The following is a 19,733-nucleotide window of genomic DNA, read 5'->3' on the forward strand; positions in this document are numbered from 1 at the left end:
GTTTGTTAATGGACTAAGTGAAGTGGATGTAAATGGATAGAACTATGAACCCAATGCCTTAAAATTTTAGGTTGAGACACGGTGTCGGATCTACTTGATATGGTGGTATAGCCTTAACCCATTGGTGGTGGTCCCCCATCACAGACTCCTCCTGAACCCGCCTGATAGTTGTATCAGAGGCGGGTTGGGCTCGGACAAGCCAGGTGTTTGGATAGGAGGCAAGTTGAGTACTTGGGCTAGAAACTTAATTGAGGAGGAATATATCAATGCTGGTTTCACATTGAGGGGGAGATTGTTGAGATATTCAAGTGTGATGAGTTCCACATTGATTGATAATGGGCTAAGTGAAATATATATGAGTGAGAGGACTCATGAACCCAATGCCTTAAGGTTTGATGTGGTGTCGGACTCACATGATATGATGGTGTAGCCTTAGCCCATTGGTGATGTTCCCCTGCCACAGGCTTCCCCTAGACCCACCTAAAAGACTTGAATTTCCAACGATCTCCCCCTCAAATGTGAAACTCACCATTGGTATGCACCCACTCAACTGAGTACCCCAGGGCCCAGGTACTCAACCCGCCTCCTAGCCAAACACCTGGTTAATCTGAACTCAACCCGGTTTTGATACCACTTTCAGGCGAGTCCAGGGGCAGCTCGTGGCAAGAAACCACCACCAATGGGCTAAGATTACACCATCATATCAAATGAGTCGGACACCACATCTTAACCCAAAACTTTAAGGCATTGAGTTCATGAGTCCTCCCACTTATATGCATTTTTTCTTAATCCATTACCAACTAATATAAAACTCATCACACTTGAATATTCCAATATACTGATAAAATATAGGGATAAAGTTGTAAGTTCAGTCTTACTCCCATTATTTTTAAGCTGTTGAATTAGGTTTTCCTGCAGAATGGGTTCTTTAATGTTATGGATTAGAGCATGAAGTTTCATTGTGGTTTGGAACATTTGTGCTTCGATTCCAATTTCCAACTACATTGGATTATAAATTGACACCCCCCAAGATCTCTTCCGTGAGCATGCGAAAGATTCCTAAAGTTGAGACATGCTGCCACCTTGGGCTATCGTTCCAAATCCTGTGGGCTGACTTGGCTGGGCATCGACAATGTTAACGCTTTTCATATTCATTGTCTACAAGGCAAAAAATGAAACTACTCATTCATGGGATTTTTATTCAAGTAATTAACCTTTTGTCTCAATTAAAAAATTATAAATAATACATACTAAATTTATAGAGACAAATGCCTACTCTATTTACTCATCTCATCCCCAATACTGTTAAATCAGAATCTCAATTAAATTTCACCATTTCTATCTTTTATTAAAATTCTGATCTAACTATATTAAAAAGGAATAGATATTATAAGCATAAAAAAGATAAGTGCAATATCTTATCCAAAATTTATAAGGAAAATACTAATTTAAAATGTGAATAAAAAGATATTAATTTAAAACAATATTTTAAATACAAAAGCTTATTTATATAATTTACTAAAGAGATAATTATTACAAAAATACTTTAAATAATATTTTTATTTTAAAATAATTAACTACATTTAATAAGTTAAAGGGGAAAAAAGATTTTAAAATTTACAATTATTTTGATAACCATCGTGTAATGGAGTATAACTTATCGTTCTTTTAATAGCCGCATACACAAGCTCAATGATGTAGATCATAACCTCACAAGTGCAAAGACAAATATATAAACTGTTAAAAAAATTAACAATATTTAATAAGTTAAGGGGAAAAAATGAACTATAGTTTATGATTTTAGAATTTAGAATTATTTTGATAACCATCGTGTAATGGAGTATAATTACCTTTCTTTTAATAGTCGCATACACAAGCTCAATGATGTAGATCATAACCTCGAAGTGCAAAGACAAATATATAAACTAAATTGGTATAAACAAATTTGGAAGTAAAAGGAAACGAAATTAGCCGGGGGAAAAGGATTTGAGAAAAGGGAAGACACGGTCATTAGATCAAATACCAAAATTTTGATCTCATATGGACAACTTCAAACCTTTGGATGGGACTCAAATGTAATAAGAGAATACCCAAAATTTACACAGTGGGACAAAAGAATAAAGAAAGACCTGTGACAATTTACTTATTGGTCAGGTTGCAGAGGAAGGAACTCATCAAAATTAGGGCCAGGAGAAGAATATCCATAGCTCATCCGCAAAAGATATATACACAACCCTGCAGTATTCACCACCATCCCATGACCGCACTACTGAGAGGGAATTAAAAAATAAAAAATGGAGTTCAAACTTGGTATCATCACAAACAGTCATAATTACCTTTGGCGGACATAAATTATAACCCCAAACTAGGAGACAGCCAAAAAATAAAGCCGTATAGGAAGAGGACTCCATAAGCTTTCCCAAATAAGTGCTATCTGAAAACAAGGCTACCATTCTGCTGTAATCTCAAATTTTCTACGAGTGACTGATAGAAAGATTTTAGTGCCTTAATATCACCACCCTGCAGAAAGAAATAATGGGAACATTAGGCCTAATACGTCAGATATTCAACGCGTGATTCACCTAGTAAACATGCACTAAGATTCACTCAGCAAGACACTCCAACAGAAGAAATAAAAATAAAAATAAAATAAAAATATTTTCATTGAATGATTGACGACATATAAGCCTAGCAGAGAAGAACTTGCAGGAAAGAATACAGGGCAAAAAGCATCAATAAATTTTTCTTCAGCAGGACCAGAAAAAAAATATTTCAGCTCCATGAAGTTTGATTACCTGCAACTTTTGACGATATTGCTCTGCCAGATCTGGCGGGCAATGTGCAGCAGAAAACCCTTTTGATATAAAATGAACTAGAAAATCATCCCCAAATTTGTCATACATAACCTTCTGGGCCAAAACAATTTCTCCAAACAAAACAAACTGCATAGAAAAATAGACAATAAAGTGGATGAAGAAAATAAGTACTAAAAATTCGCATAAACCTTCAAAGCAAAGCACTAAAAAACCGAATTAACTTTCCCAACTAACTTGGATAAATTAAGCAAACATTTAAGCTTCCTTCAAAAGTAACAAACATCAAAAGCTAGATCACTATTTATTAACTGATATGTTCCTTCCATGTACGTAAAGTTTCCTCCTGAGTACCCAATGATAGTTGTTCTTACTATCGTACAATGTTAACCCTTTTTTTCTTTTCGGAGAAATGAAGAATATTTTATTAGAAAGAAAGAATGGGAGGTACATCTAGTGAGACGACAACTCCAAGGCAAAAATGAGAACAACCCAAAGCTGTCCAATCTCCTTGCACATAAGTCAAGAAATTTCCTTTAAAAAACCAATTACAGAGAACAACTGAGAATCCAAAAACATAATCTTTATCCTATAGCAAATCTAAGTGCAAAGAGACACCCATGTAATATACAAGTATTTTTTTCCAACCAAATAAACCGTTAAATGTCAAGAAGTCTTAGCCTCCTTATTCTGGCCAAAACCTTTCAAACAGATTATAAAAAACTGCACCAAGGTGAAAAGACACCCTCGGTGTTCACCATGTAGCCCCCAAATAAGTAGCTCTGCTACCTGGTTCATATAATGCAAAAATAAGTGCCCTACTAACTAGACCTACACATAACACACATCGAGTGAAAGACCATAGGGAGGTCTACAGCCGAATTTCATTTTTCAATTAACCCAAAGATCGGCTTTCATTTTTATATCCCATTTTTCAAGAACTCAAAAAACATTGAAAAATAGTTTTTTTTTTTCTAGTTTTAAAAGAAAGAAAAAAATTGTTTCTAAATGTCTTAACTCTCAAAACAAAAATCCAATTGGGTTGTTGGCTCCTAAATGTCTGAACTCTCAAAACAACAATCCAATTGGGTTGTTGTGTTGTAAGAAAAAAGATAATCGGTGAAGAATGAATCGTTCTTATCTGCAACAAGCTTTTTGTAGTAATCCTATTTAGTGCTGTTATCAAAACAAAGGACTTGACTTCTAGATGCATAGAGAGACTTTTAGATTTTCAAATGGATGTCAAGGAAAGATAAGCCTTTGATGATTCCGAGAGTGAAAACCTGTGAAAAATCCATAGAAGGATTCAAAGTCCAAATTCTCCTATCTGGATTGGAGGAGAGATTTAATGGAATTAAGAGCAGAAGGAACTCAAATTCACCAGTTTCCCTATTACTCAAATTTAAGCAAAGGTTCCAAGAAACATAGGAACCTAAATAGTTTAAAAAGTTACAAAAGTATGCTCCAAGTACCTAATGAGATTTGTTGATACTATCTGTTGGAGAATAATATAAACCATTAAAAAGGCCTTCACCCAACACCTTAAGGTTTTGGGTGAAAATGGTTCTTTACATAGTATCAGAGCTTCAGTGATCATAGGGTCACGAGTTCGATCCTCATCGTATCTCACTTTCGAGTGGAATCAAAATGTTGGTACCTGATTCTGATACTTGGATAATTGCAAAGAAATAACAAGAAGAAGATGAATAACAACTTTTATTATAATCAGACTGAGGCATACACCATCGTGTCAACCCTCAGATTCATGACAGCAAATTAACAATGCAGTAAAGATTAAGGCCACTTCCTAACAATGGACTGGCCGATTATAAAAGAAGATTACACTCCCACCTATCCCTTACAGCAACCGAGGCATATACCTTCTCAGTGCTCTAACCCACATATTGACAATAATCTTTTCTGCCTTCTCTCCTTTCCCGTAACCAACTTATACTGCCCTCACCTCTTTTCCCATTTCTCCAATATCTTCCTCTCCATTCATCGCTTGCCATGTGTCCCCATCAGTAACTAACTGTGATGTGTCCATACCCTTCCTCCTATGGGCCTTTCGACTGTACACTTGGACATATGGCTTGAGAGGCCCATCAATACCCCCTTCTTCAAAATCCACCTTGTCCTCAAGGTGAAAATAAGGAAATGCAGCTTGAAACTCCTCTAATGGCTCCCATGTAGCATCACAATCATCCAACTCTGCCCATTGTACCAATATTTCACTCGTACCATCCAGGAGACGACGAGCTTTCAAAACAGCAGCCGGTTGTAACTGTAACTCTAAGTCAGCAGACAAGCACCTAGGCAGGGGTAGTACCACCAAAGAAGGATGAATAGCTCTCTTTAATTGAGAGACATGGAAGACAGGATGGACCTTTGAATATGAAGGGAGCTCCAACCTGTAAGCCACGGGTCCAATCTTTGCTGAAATTGTAAATGGTCCATAAAATCTTGGGCTTAATTTCTGATTAATTCTCCTAGCTAAAGACCTCAACTTATAAGGATGGATCTTTACAAAAACCGTATCACCAACCACATAATTCTCCTCCCTTCTCCCTTTGTCAGCCTGCAGCTTCATTCGCTGTTGTGCTTGACACAAATTCTGTTTTAGTTCCACCAAAATAGCATCCCTAGCCAACAACCATGTATCCACAGCTGCCACGGTTGTGCTGCCAGGTGTAAAAGAAATAAGAGATGGCGGGTCACGACCATACACCGCTCGAAATGGGGTCATTTGAATAGACCTGTTATATGTTGTATTGAACCAAAATTCAGCCCAAGACAACCACTTAGCCCACCCCTTGGGATGTCCACTAGCAAAGCAACGCAAATAAGTCTCCAAGGTACGATTGACAACCTCGGTTTGGCCATCCGTTTGGGGATGATAGGCTGAACTAAACTTTAATTTAGTGCCCGTTAGTTTAAAGAGTTCACCCCAAAACTTACTCATGAAAATTCTGTCACGATCCGACACAATGGACTTGGGAATTCCATGCAGCCGAATCACTTCCCTCAAGAACACAGCAGCCACGGTCTGAGCATCATATGGGTGTTTAAGAGTCATGAAGTGGGCATACTTGGAAAGCCTATCCACCACCACCAATATGGTATCCGTCCCCTTGGAAACTGGCAAGCCCCCAATAAAGTCAATGGACAACTCCTCCCACACTTGTTGAGGAATAGGCAACGGTTGTAACAACCCAGCAGGCTTCAAATGATCATATTTTTGCTGTTGACAAACAGCACAAGCTCGCACAAAAGCGGCCACATCCTGACGCATTCCCTTCCAAAAAAAAACACCAGCCACGCGCTTTAATGTCCTCAATTCCCCCGAATGGCCACCCCAAGGAGAGGAGTGAAACTCCTGGAGAATGGCAGCAAGATGAGGAGAGGATCGAGGGAGAACTAACCTGTTTTTATACCATAAACTTCCTTTGAGTACTTGATAACCCGGATGAGAAGTAGCATTTTGTACGACATCAGTGAAAATTTTTTTTGTCACTGGATCATGAAGGACCTCTTCAGACAGTCCTTGCAAGTCAGGGCTGGTGACCATGGTGAGCTCCTTGCAATCCATAACACGAGAAAGCGCGTCCGCTGCTGTATTTTCCTTTCCGGGTTTGTAACGTATTTCAAAATCATATCCCATCAATTTAGCCACCCACTTTTGCTGTCCTTCGACCATTAATCGTTGCTCCGTCAAATATTTGAGACTCCTATGATCGGTTGTAATGACAAAATGACGCCCCAACAAATAGTGACGCCACTTGTAGACGGCAAACACGATAGCTTTTAACTCCCGTTCGTAGACCGAGAGTACTTTATCTTTGTCAGAAAAAGCCTTACTGAGAAATGCTATAGGGCGGCCTACCTGCATTAATACAGCCCCCATCCCAACTCCTGATGCATCTGTCTCCACAAAGAAGGTCTCATCAAAGTTAGGCAGTGCTAATGTTGGGAGCAACAACATCTCCGCTTTGAGAGCTTCAAAGGACAATTGAGCCTCCTCACTCCATACGAAGCTGTCCTTTTTGAGCAGCTGAGTCAATGGGTGTGCAACCTGACCATATTGTCTCACAAACCTCCGGTAATATCCCGTTAATCCCAAAAACCCACGAAGACCTTTCACATTTGTGGGAGTAGGCCATTGTGACATAGCCTCCAACTTATGGTGGTCAGCCTTGACACCCTCCTTGGAAATAAGATGACCCAAGTATTCGAGTTCGTTTTCCACAAAGGTGCATTTTTTTTTGTTGGCAGCGAAATGATTTTGTCTCAAGACATCCAACACTATCTTCAAATGGTCACAATGTTGGTCTAAAGAGTTGCTGTACACCAGGATGTCATCAAAAAAAACCAAGACGAATTTTCGCAGATAAGGCTTGAAGACCGTATTCATCAGTGATTGAAATGTAGAAGGGGCATTCCTTAAGCCAAAGGGCATTACAAGATATTCATAATGGCCCTCATGCGTACGAAATGCGGTCTTCTCAATGTCTTCTACCCTCATTCGAATCTGATTATAGCCTGATTTCAAATCTAACTTGGAGAAAATCTCAGCCCCATGCAACTCATCAAGCAATTCATCAATAACAGGTAAAGGAAACTTATCAGGAATAGTTACCTTGTTCAAGGCCCTGTAGTCCACACAGAAACGCCAGCTCCCATCTTTTTTTTTCACTAAGATTAAGGGACTTGAATACGGGCTGCAACTGGGTCTGATCATGCCCACTACTAACATCTCTCTGACAAACTTTTCAATTTCTTCCTTCTGATAGTAGGGGTAACGATATGGCCTAATATTAGGGGTGTCTGCCCCCTGTTTCAGTAGAATTTTGTGATCACATGCTCTAGAAGGTGGTAGTTCTGAGGGGGGTTGGAAAACATCATCATATTGCAGTAGAAGCTCTGCAACCCGAGGATCCTCATCGGGAGTACCAGTTAACTCCATTGCTGAATACCCCAGTTCAATATAATACCCCTCTGTGCTCTTCTTCCATGCGCGATTCATGCTCTTGTAAGAGACCTGACAATAAGATAACTCAGGATCGCCTTGCAAGGTCACCATGCTCCCTTTCCATGGAATCCGTAAGGATAATTTCCCAAAATTAGCTTGAATGTCTCCCAGGCCTTCCAACCACGAAAATCCCAGCACCACATCCACCCCCTTAAGACAGAATATGTAGAAGTCTTGAATGATTGACACATTAGGCAAGACTAGAGTGACTCCCTGACAAACTCCTATACCTTGGACTCGGTGACCATCTCCCACCTCCACCCGAAAAGACCTTGATTGCAAGGATGGGATCCCCACTGTATCTACCACATGCTCCCCAATGAAGTTGTGAGATGCCCCGGTATCCACGAGCACCATCACCTTATGGCCCTGAATCTCCCCCCATAACTTCAGCGAACGGTTGGAGGTGATACCCACCACACTTTGAATGCTGAGTTGAAGGGTCTCCAGTTGGTCCTCGCCCCCTGTCTCCTGAATCGGATCTTCATCTCCGTCGGCACCCCCATCGTCGCTCACAAGCATCACGCGCAACTGTGGGTTAGGGCACACGTGCCCAGGACCAAAGGGTCCTCCACAACGGAAACATAGGTTGCGACGCCTATGATCAGCCTCCTCTTCCGGCGAAAGTCGACGGAAATTGTTTCTCCGGCGGCCGTCTGACGCGTTGGCTGTCGCTCCTGGTGGTTGAGTACCACCTGGTTCACTCGTAGCCCCCCCAACGCGATTAGGATTCGCGAGGGTGTGGCTGGCTGCTGACGACACCTGGGTATTAAGTGTGTTGGATGTAGGGCTTTGGGCCGACGTTACAGGCCCATTTTGTTGCCATCTACTCCCACCTCCCTTATTTCCCAACGCGGGCCTACTTCCCCCCATATGACTATTATGAAGCCCAATCCCTGTACGGCCTACTCCACCATCTCCCCTTCCTAACACAGCTTCGCGTTCTTCAACCCGTTGAGCCAAGATCATCATCTCCCCAATATCTCCAGGTGAGTGCAAGCGAATTTCGGCTCGAATTTCCGGTCTCAACCCAGTCAGGAATGTTGCTTGCATTAATTCCTCATCCGCTTGTCCTAACGGAGCGGACAACACTTCGAACTGTTTTCTGAACTCAGCCACCGTCCTCAATTGCTTCAGTTCCATCAACGCTTCGTATGGATTTCCAGAAGGAGATGCATGAAAACGTTGTAACACTGCCGTTCTGAAGATCAACCACTCCGCCAATGGGTTTCGCGGTTCCCACCACTGGAACCAACTCAAAGCTTCTCCCTCCAAGCAAATCGATGCCGTCTCCAACTGTTCCTCTGGTGGAATTCGATTGACCCTGAAGTACCGTTCAGCTCTAAAGATCCAACCGTAAGGATCCTCCCCTGAGAAGTAAGGGACCTCCACCCTTTTCATTCTTTCTTCGTTCCTCACTATTCTCGCGTTGTTGTCGTTGTTTCCTCCTTGGCTTCCACTGCCATCACTGTTAGATCCTCCGGGTCTCCCAGCTCGAGCTATGTCCTGAAGGGTTCTCATAACTTCAGCCAGATTTGTTTCAATCCGACGAACACCTTCTTCCGTTCCTCCTACCCTAGCTTCCAACGTCTCCATTCGGTGGTCCATATTTCTTGTCAACACCATTCACTGTTTGTTTCCCAGAAAAGAGCTTTGATACCAAATGTTGGTACCTGATTCTGATACTTGGATAATTGCAAAGAAATAACAAGAAGAAGATGAATAACAACTTTTATTATAATCAGACTGAGGCATACACCATCGTGTCAACCCTCAGATTCATGACAGCAAATTAACAATGCAGTAAAGATTAAGGCCACTTCCTAACAATGGACTGGCCGATTATAAAAGAAGATTACACTCCCACCTATCCCTTACAGCAACCGAGGCATATACCTTCTCAGTGCTCTAACCCACATATTGACAATAATCTTTTCTGCCTTCTCTCCTTTCCCGTAACCAACTTATACTGCCCTCACCTCTTTTCCCATTTCTCCAATATCTTCCTCTCCATTCATCGCTTGCCATGTGTCCCCATCAGTAACTAACTGTGATGTGTCCATACCCTTCCTCCTATGGGCCTTTCGACTGTACACTTGGACATATGGCTTGAGAGGCCCATCACAAAATAAGCCCAAAGTAAACTAAAAAAAATTGGGCCTATGCAATATCCACACTGCAAGCCCAAAGAGCTCCTGTGTGAGGGTGTGTGTTAGAGAATAATATAAACCATTAAAAAGGCCTTCACCCAACACCTTAAGGTTTTGGGTTGAAATAATTCTTTACAAATACATAAGATGAAGATGAACTGCATTATATGGGATTAAATCACCAAGTACTTAACCTAGCCCGAACCACCATATGACTTCCGTAGGTCCATTGCATTCAACTAAGGAAGAAAATTTATTTTCCCAAAGGATTAATGATCTATATGTAGACCTCTATAATAAACCCCCAATTACAATTCAAACTAAAGTTCTTGCAGAAAATCTTTTAGATGATCACATGATAGATAATTCCAGATTTAGACACCAAGAATTTAGCATGTTACATGCTCCTGAACTTGGAGATATTTATATTCTATAATTATGTCATTTGCACGCTCTTATACTCTTGATCTTCTTGTTTTACTACAAATAAACCATATTTATGAATGTTCACTTCTATTAACATCATTGTTCTTGTTGTACAAGTATGTAAAATCAAATTTAGAAATTCTGCACTGGAGCTTTTTCTTGAACTCTCCTCAAATGAAGTCCATCTTTATTCAAATCAAAGATAAGCAAAAAAATTTCTTCACAGCCAAAGAACGATAATATAAATCTCTACCTTTTCCTATGAATTATAAACTGTCTTTTAACAAGGTGTAGAAATGAGGGAATAATCTTATTATACACGTGATGGTTTGGAATAGCAGCATCTTAACACTTGAAAAAGTGACTAAAAGAATGTATAAAACTAATAAATCAGTCTTACAGTATTTGCATCATGAAACTCGAAAGATCTGTCCAGCACACTGTACAAACAGCAGTTTGTAGCAAATGCTTCAATCACAAAGCTTCGAAAACCAGGAACCTGTAAACCATTAACCATTTAGTATAACAAAAGAAAAAGCATTCTAAAAAATAAGGAGAGGTGAGTGGAATCTACCTTTTCTTCATATCGCTGGGGACACCAATCTTTAATTAATCTAGTAAAAATCTGTACACATGCCTAAATTGTGAAATAAAAAAGTAAGATGCAGATTTTAGATATTGTCAAAAGTACTGATCTCGGAAAAATAACGGCCAGTAGTTAAATAAATAGTAATTATTACACATACCTTTCTTACAAGAATATCCTTATGATTACAAGAAGAGTACAAAAGCAACTGCATCACTGGTTCCAGGTATGCTTTACATTTTGGGGAAAGAAATACAAGAGACAGATCATGTGTTGTAATAACATGAAGAAATGTATACAATGTCCGCTGAAGTTCTAGCAATTCACGAATTTCCTAAAAAAAGGAAAGTATAATATTATTGTGCATATAAATTTCAGAGTTTAGAAACAAAAAATAAAATAAATGGAAACGCAAAAGAAGCATTTCAAAGCCAGTACATCATATGCCACAATACAGCTACCAACTAAGTACCAGATAAATAAGCAGTGTTAAAAGCAAACACAGTGTCACTTTCACTAATCTAAGATCCATCAGATTATCCATTTATCTTCCATAAAGTAAAAAAGAATATAGAAAAATAGATACTCGACAATATAAATTAGCAAAGAGCACAGATATTATCACATAGAACAAGCACAAATGATCTCACTAACTTCTTAATATTTGAAGAACAATAATTAAATCATAAAGAGCAATCAATCATATGACAAAGATAATTTAAAGTAAGCAAATCAGAAGGAAAGAAAAAATAAATCTTATCTATCTATTAGGAAACTGCATCAGCATTTTCATACCTCAGTGACTGCATCAGGACCTAAAGGTAATCCATCTCTAGGAATAACACTAAATATCCGATCAGCGACAGCTGGAAATATTTCCTCCAAAATGTCATGCACCAAAGTATTGAACTTGCAGATAAGTTGATTGAGTAACAAAAGAAAACCAGCCATCTGCTTTGGCTGCAATAAAATGAATCAAGACATTACACAGTTTTATCTTCTTTTGTGCAGAATAACAAAACAGAAGCAAAAACATCTACATAAAGTAAATAATCGAATTCAGATGCATAACAGGTATGTGTCTTTAAATTAGGATCACTGTCAAACAACTACTCAACCTACTACAGCATTAAACATGCTCCACAAACACATTCATATGATACCAAAAATATGTCAAGAAATTTGTAGCAGTCAATCCTTGCTCCATCCTTTAAAGGGCCTATACCCTTTCTTGCTGATAAGGGATTCGTTCAGTTCTGATAAAATCACAAAAAAGAACTGGGCTCCTACAAATTTACTAAAAAAATGAAAAACAGAGCAGATAAACAGACCAATATGACACACTTTACGTAAAATCTACTGAAGGCTACAAAGTACTGTGACAGACACCCTGCTGTCAATATAAAGGAATATTCTCAACTGCCAGAATGTATTCAATATATAATAAAGCAGCAAAAAGGTGACAGCAGCACGATCCATGTTCGATACTAAAAACCCAGGCTTTAACTATCATACACACATCCATATGCAGCCTAACAGGACCATACATATAAAACGGTCCAACACTAAATTAAGAAGATAACAAGTGAGAGAGGAATATTCTTCTCAATGCCATCACATTCCAACTCCTCTTACAACCACCATAACATTAGCATTTTCAAAATCAATCTTTGATACATCAATAATTTAGATATAGAAATTGCAAAATGGTTAAGTCAAAAGAGGTTAATGTGTACCTCAGTTTCTGCAAGCAACTGCTCCAGTGCCTTGGGAAGGTAAGGAAAGACAGATGCTCCTAATGTATCCACCATGCGGTGTATAAAAGATGTGACCTACATAGCATACATGGACATTAGGTGATAATAACTTATCATTTTTTAGAAGATTTCGATTGCTAGAGCTATAATATAAAACCATTCACGTGTTTTCACCTCATAGTTATCAATAACGGGTGGCAGCCAACCCCAAAAATACTATAGCAGTATTGCATGTAGCAGCATAGCCGCAACAGCGAAACCATATAAATTCTATAGTACATACAATTTCCAAATTGTAGTCCCTAGTAAATTGGTCATAAAGGTATATTCTAAATGTAAAAGAAAGCACTAAAATATTGCCTCGGCAGTGAACATTTTCATTTTTTTTTCTTTTTCAATTTGGGAAACAACAAAAGAATGTCTACTTTAGATTTTTCTCCACTCAAATGAAAGGTGAAGACTTATGCAAACTTTACTTATATAAATTGTGTAAATTAAATTAATTAATAATTAGCACATTATAAATTTAAATTAAAATAATTACGTGATATAAAATATATAATTATTCAATATGGAATAATAATATATTCACATTAATAATATATATATATATATATATTCAATAACCTAACACCCAGTGGAGATAGAAACTGATTTAGATAAATTGAACTGATCCTTCTTCCCACTGGAGATAAAAAACAGTCAGGGAGATTGAAGGAATCCGCTGGATATTGAAACAGAATCAGCGGGAGATCGAAATTGTGCTGCAGTCGGAGTAATTGCCCCTTGGGCTTGCTGGGAAATAAGTGAGAGAGAGAGAGAGAGAGAGAGAGAGAGAGACCGACACAAAGCCATGGAAATCGAGAATTAGGAGTAAAGAGATCGTAAAGAAGATGGGAAGGTAAAAGTCTATTATACCCTTAAAATTAAAATATAAGTTTATTATACTAACTTAAACATTAAAAAAAAATACATCCTCCCTGGTGGTACTGAGATCGTGCCGCAACAATTGCGAACCATTACATCAGATTGCAGCCGCTACAACCGCCACCGTAAATTGTAGCATTGCATGCAATTTGTTGCGGCTGGGCAGCGCTGCTTTTTGCATCTATGCTTCACCTAACGGCTTAAACTTTTGGGAGAGTTGGTTCATGACATGGCATCAAAGCCTTTATGGAAAAGTGATTTAGGGTTCAACCTTTGCTACCCTCCCCCACCCCCCCCAAAAAAAAAACGCAAATTCTTCTAATAAAAAGTTGAATTTTAGCCCAAGGTAAATGAGAATGTGCATAAGCCCAAAGAGCTCGAGCATGAGGTGTGTTAAACGTATAATATAAAAACATTAACCTAACAGCTTAAGCTTTTGGGAGAGTTGGTTCTTGACACCAATAATTAAATTTAACTCATACCTTGCTTCTTAGAGGTTCTACTTTTGGAAATATAACAAGAACTTGGAGAAGTACATCCAATGTCTGCAAAGAAGAAAGAATGACAAGCTTTAGGAAAATAAAAGATTAAGAAGAATGTCACAAAAGTTTAATAGAAATAGAGATAGGATTAACACAAAAAATTATCATTCACATAAAGGATGTTCCAAAATTGGATTCTAGGATAAAACTCCATAATTTCCATGTAAAACAAAAATATTTTCAAAAGCTTCTTACAACAAAAATGACATAAAGTATACATCTAAAAAACCATATACACCTTCAGGGAACATGAACCAAACAATTTGAAATATACTAACCTGTTTAAACATGAGACCAATTGCAGGGCGACTAGCGGTTACAAGACGCTCACTGAAGCCCTAGATTACATAAAAAATAGTAAGAATGGGGGGAAATAGAACTGTTGACTTATCTTCCCAGAATGCTACCCTTTAAACTTCAAAATCAAGATACAATCATATAAAAAATAAATCTTCTTATCATTTCTAAAGAGTTGTAAGTTTTCAGGATTTTAGAAAAGAATACATCAGAGGGGGGAAAAAGCAGAAAAAGCACCTTGCTGAGAGAATTGATTGCCATGATAATTTGCTGGATTACAGCAATTTTGGCCTTAGTCTCCTCATAAGTCAATAACTTGGCATTTATGAGCAATTCGTCAACCTGTTTAAACAAGCATAGGAAATTGTATGCATTAAATACCAACTGTAAATAATCTGTAAGCAGAAATATTTGGGAAACAATGAAAGAGAGCAAAGTATTTCTAAGAAATCAAGTATCTTGCAATTTTTTATTTTTTATTTTTTGGATAAAAATGTATCTTGAAATTTAGAGTCAAGAATAACCTGCCGACAAAGAGGACTGAGCAAAGAAGACAGATAATCAGATTGCTTTTCAGGCAAGACATCTTCCATTCCAATCAATAACCCAATTGCCTGACAATTGTGTCAATCAACACATGAGCAGATAAACAGACTTAAATTTCACAGAAATATCCCTAATCCTGAAACTTTAGGAAATCTGAATACCTCAAAAATGTGGCTACCATCTTCTGACCCTGATGGCTCTTCTGTTGTATAATTCATGATCGTGAATTGGGCAACTGTATCTTGCAGGCTCTGAATTTAACAGAACATTCAAAACAATCAAGGAGACAGAGAGAAGGTGGAGGTGACCAATCACATGATTCATCCATGCACATCAAGGGCAAAGAAAAATAGCAGGAAGTCAGAAATATTTTTTATAAAATTTTGAGTACATTTAAATACAGAAAAACATATCAGAGGGATGGATTATCTAATAGCTACCTGCAAAATCGTCTCTATGAAAGGTACCAACTTCACCTTCAGCAATTTTACAACCCTCATAAACAAATAACTGGCTCTACGGCTTACATGGATGTTTGGGTGATGTATGCCTCTTTCATCAAGAAAGGCAGCCAGAACCATCGGAATATATTGAGTATTATCCTGAATAAACTTAACATATCTTGTCACTGTCTCCAAATAAACAAGAGCAACTAGCCTATTGGAGTGACAAGGAAACCTTGTTGAGAGAAGCATAAGCACCAGCTCACTCAACAATCCACTCCCAGTTCTTATGGCTTCCTCATTTAGGGATTCTCCAAGTGCATATAAAAGAGAAAGTGCACATTCCACCTCCTCAACATTGCTATATGAGGAACTTGAAACAGCATTTGCTAACGAATTTCTGATAAACAACTGAGTTACATCAGGTGCTACACGACCCACGGTGCGAAGCAGAACAAATAAATCCTTTCTGAACTCTATCATCCTATCTTCCTCCTCTTTCCCAATTTTGTCCATCACATCAAGATTAGTGCGGTATACTGAGTCATAACGGATTAGCACAAGGATAACTTCCAATATTTGTCCCACATGAAGTAGCTGTTTCTCCCTCAAAGGAGCAAAGCTCTTCAAAGTTGCAACATAACCGGAAAGAAACTGGACAATATTAAATGTAGCATCTACCTCAAAGTTCTTCATTACAAAGAAAACAGAGGGTAAGACTTCATTCAAAAGCTCCATAGAGATTCCTCTAGCATCCTCAGAATTTATGCGTTTAAAGCAATCCAAGGCCTCCACAGCATACCCAGTAAGCAATGCAGCAATATCAGATACCAGGTCAGCGTCACCATCCTCGGTCACCAACCTAAATACACGACTAATTTGAAGGCTTTGCAACAATGACAATTTTGGTTGGGGCTCCATTCGCTTAGAAACTACCGCTAACAAGCATCTGACTGCAGCACCACGAAGCTGATCAGACAGGGTACCAACCAAAATCAAATCAAATAACAAGGGGATAAAAGCATCATTGACGATCAACCCGATGTCAATCCAAGAAATATACTTCCTCATGGAATCTAACACACTGGTACATAGCTCTTGATCGGAATTCCGGTACATAGAAACAATGTCATACCAAGCTCTCACTATTTGGGACACACACTGCTGTCTCATTGCATCTTTAACCCGACCCGCCACTGTCAACTCCTCAGGGGTTCTAGGGTAGTCCAAACTAATTAATTCATCATCCAGGGCATTCAAAACTCTACAGAACATGTCTATGACCACATTCCCTTTGCGCAAATGCGGAAAAAAATCAACAAATACTGACGACCAAATCAAGGGGTACTCGAAGTAAATCAAAGTTATCAAAACCTGCGCAAGCTTGTTCTTTATAAATGCAGGGCCTTCCAAAACCCTTAACAGGTTATTGTCTTCAAGGCACACTATTGAAAACACGGAGCCCCTAATCATGTACTTCTCATCAGGGGTCATTGTCGAGTACCGTGTCCGAATGACCTCATGTAAGGTTTGTAGACACCAGAACTGGACTTGAACAAGAGTTGAGAAGCGTAGTTTTTCAATGCACAATCTACAAATTGACGACTTCTCCTTAATATCGTTACAATAATTCTTAGCCTGTTCCTTCAACTCATCGTCAACGGCTCCCGATTCATCAAACATGATAAGAATAGCTTTTTCTAGATCATCCATAATATTCAAAAGAATAGGGTCGTAGGGCGTGAAGGAAAGATTTTGGGGCCAGACAACTCAAGCTGCTGAGGTGAGGGCTTACCTCTTCGGATCAATGGAAGTAGAATATAATGAATTCAAGGACTAGGGTTTTTGTTTGGAGTTTCGCTCAGTTTGTCTCTGCTATTTGCCACCGCCTATTCTTTCTTCTATGTTAACTCAGAGAAGGGTTTGGGTTTTATTATTTTTGGATTAGCCACATTTTTTATTGGATTTCGAGTTTGTAATGTTAAATGATTCAAGTTACATAGGTCTAGAAGAGAGATAAATACAAAAAAAATGAAAATCATGGGAGAGAAAAAGTGGGTGATTTTTTTAATTTAAAATTTAAATAATTTTTTTTCTGTGTCTGTCTCTCTCTTAAAAGGACAAAGTGTTATGTCATTTAAAACGGCAAATATTTTTTCATTTTTTATTTTATTATGAGTAAATACCTTTTTTAGTCTCTGGAAATATCCACAAAGCTCTTTTCAGTCCCTAGCAATAAAAAAAAGGACAAATTGGTCCCTGAAATAACAAAAAAGAGGCCACGTTCATCCTTCTGTTAACTTCCACCTAACGGCCCAACTAACGGTGCACAGTTGGCACGTTAGTTTGGTGACGCGGGTTGGATGTGGGACACCGTGGAAGACGAGACGACGACGTTTTGGTCCTTGTCAAAACCACGAGGGCCATTTTGGTCCCTGTCAAAATGTACGAGGACATTTTTAGTCCCTGACAAAAAGCACGGGCCCTTATTGGTCCCTAACCAGAGAAAAATAGGCACATGACTTCATTGTTTTTCTATGCTATCCAATTTTGCAAAACAGAAGTGCATTACATCAGAAACAGGAGTGCAATCCAATTCTGCAAAACAGGAACATGACATTAAATTGGATTTGTATGCAGTCCAATTTGTTAAACTAGAAGACATGGATGTACAAGAACTACAACTACGTATATTAGTTAAAAAACATCAAAAATGGTAAACTTAAACATTCATCAACCCTGTGAAACATAATAGCTGGAACATGATTTGAGTATCATTATATTTGAAGACATGGATGTATAGTAGTGCATTACAAAATAAAGCCAACTGCCAGGAATTAAAAGAAAGGCCTCTAATACAATATGGCTAGAATTTACAAAAAAAACATTGACATAATAAGGCCTCCAAATACATAACGGCCAGAATTTTCAAAAAAAATCAGTCACATAATAATAAAACCCTTCTCAGTTGGCTCATGCACTACTCCCAGGTCATATACAGCAGTAGTCATTTTCTTGAGGCATGCCTTGGTGGCCTAAAACCAGGTGTGCTCATGAAGGCCAATAATCTGCTTCGTGTGCCACTAGTTGCTGCATTCATTGTTTCATTACTCAACAGCTCATTTGCCTGTTGTGGATTTGATGGAGGTGGGCTGCTTCCTCTCAAGTTGCCTTCACGTGGCTGAGAACTACCAACTGTTGCAGTCCAGTCAACTGCCATGCATTGCAATTATCAACAATCATTTACCTGGCTTCTTCTCTGTATTTAAATATCAACAATAATGCAATTATCTTTTATAGAAAAATAAATAGTATAATTGTAATGCTACACTACTGAAGATATTGTTCGTAAATCGCATAACGCTATGTCTTATACAGACTAAGAGAATTAAAGCATTTCATAGTATTTTAGGGATCATAAAAGCTGTTTGCAAGAGCCAAAGATCCCTTTTAACAAAGTGGGAAGCTTAATTAGCATTGAAAAAAAATGAATAATCGTTAATAAGGTCGAAACTTCAGTTAGAAACACAAACTTCATTGAAATAAAATGCCAAGAAGGAGTATTTTACTTTGTGATGAAATTTAGTTTAATTACTTTGTGATGAACAAATGGATTGCACTCTTGTTTCTAATGTAATGCACTTCTGTTTTGCAAAATTGGACTGCATAGAAAAGCAATGAAGTCATGTGCCTATTTTTCTCTGATTAGGGACCAATAAGGGCCCCGTGTTTTTTGTCAGGGACTAAAAACGTCATCGTGCATTTTGACAGGGACCAAAATGGCCCTCGTGGTTTTGACAGAGACCAAAACGTCATCGTCTCGTCTTTCACGGTGTCCCACATCCAAGCCGCGTCAGCAAACTAACATGCCAACTGTGCACCGTTAGGTGGGAGTTAACGGAAGGATGAACGTGACCTCTTTTTTGTTATTTCAGGGACCAATTTGTCCCTTTTTTATTGCTAAGGACTGAAAAGGGCTTCGTGGATATTACCAAGGACTAAAAAGGGTATTTACTCTTTTATTATTATGACACAGAACTAAGGTATAACATATTATTAGTACCAAAGGTTATTATCAATATCACTATCATATCTTCATTGATTTTTGTTAATCATCATTTAAGTGAATTAATAATTAATTAATTAATTTAATTTATGAAAATAATAATTATTCATTAAAAAAATCAACAATTAAGATATAATAAGAATATTGATAA

At 38.3% G+C, this 19,733-nt stretch overlaps 1 protein-coding gene across 2 annotated transcripts; it reads right to left on the minus strand.

Annotated features, from left to right (window-relative positions):
- Positions 1-1,057: 1,057 nt before the first annotated feature.
- Positions 1,058-17,393, minus strand: LOC133297626 (exportin-T). 2 transcript variants are annotated; one of them, XM_061496792.1, is made up of 15 exons: positions 15,514-17,393; positions 15,235-15,324; positions 15,052-15,141; positions 14,765-14,869; positions 14,509-14,568; positions 14,171-14,233; positions 12,741-12,836; positions 11,800-11,964; positions 11,165-11,338; positions 10,993-11,055; positions 10,819-10,917; positions 2,796-2,942; positions 2,337-2,520; positions 2,130-2,235; positions 1,058-1,158 (listed from the first exon to the last, which is right to left on the minus strand). In XM_061496792.1, exons 1-13 carry the CDS (start codon positions 17,227-17,229, stop codon positions 2,431-2,433), a joined length of 2,958 nt encoding a protein of 985 aa, XP_061352776.1. In that variant the 5' UTR covers positions 17,230-17,393; the 3' UTR covers positions 1,058-1,158; positions 2,130-2,235; positions 2,337-2,430. The 2 variants fall into 2 exon arrangements, with proteins under 2 accessions (XP_061352776.1, XP_061352775.1); XM_061496791.1 differs by lacking the exon at positions 1,058-1,158 and having other exon boundaries at positions 1,953-2,235.
- Positions 17,394-19,733: the final 2,340 nt, after the last annotated feature.

Source organism: Gastrolobium bilobum, unplaced genomic scaffold (genome assembly GCF_033153095.1).
Source record: "Gastrolobium bilobum isolate Gb01-03AN ecotype WA unplaced genomic scaffold, APGP_CSIRO_Gbil_v1 utg18271, whole genome shotgun sequence".
Taxonomy (NCBI): Eukaryota; Viridiplantae; Streptophyta; class Magnoliopsida; order Fabales; family Fabaceae; genus Gastrolobium; species Gastrolobium bilobum.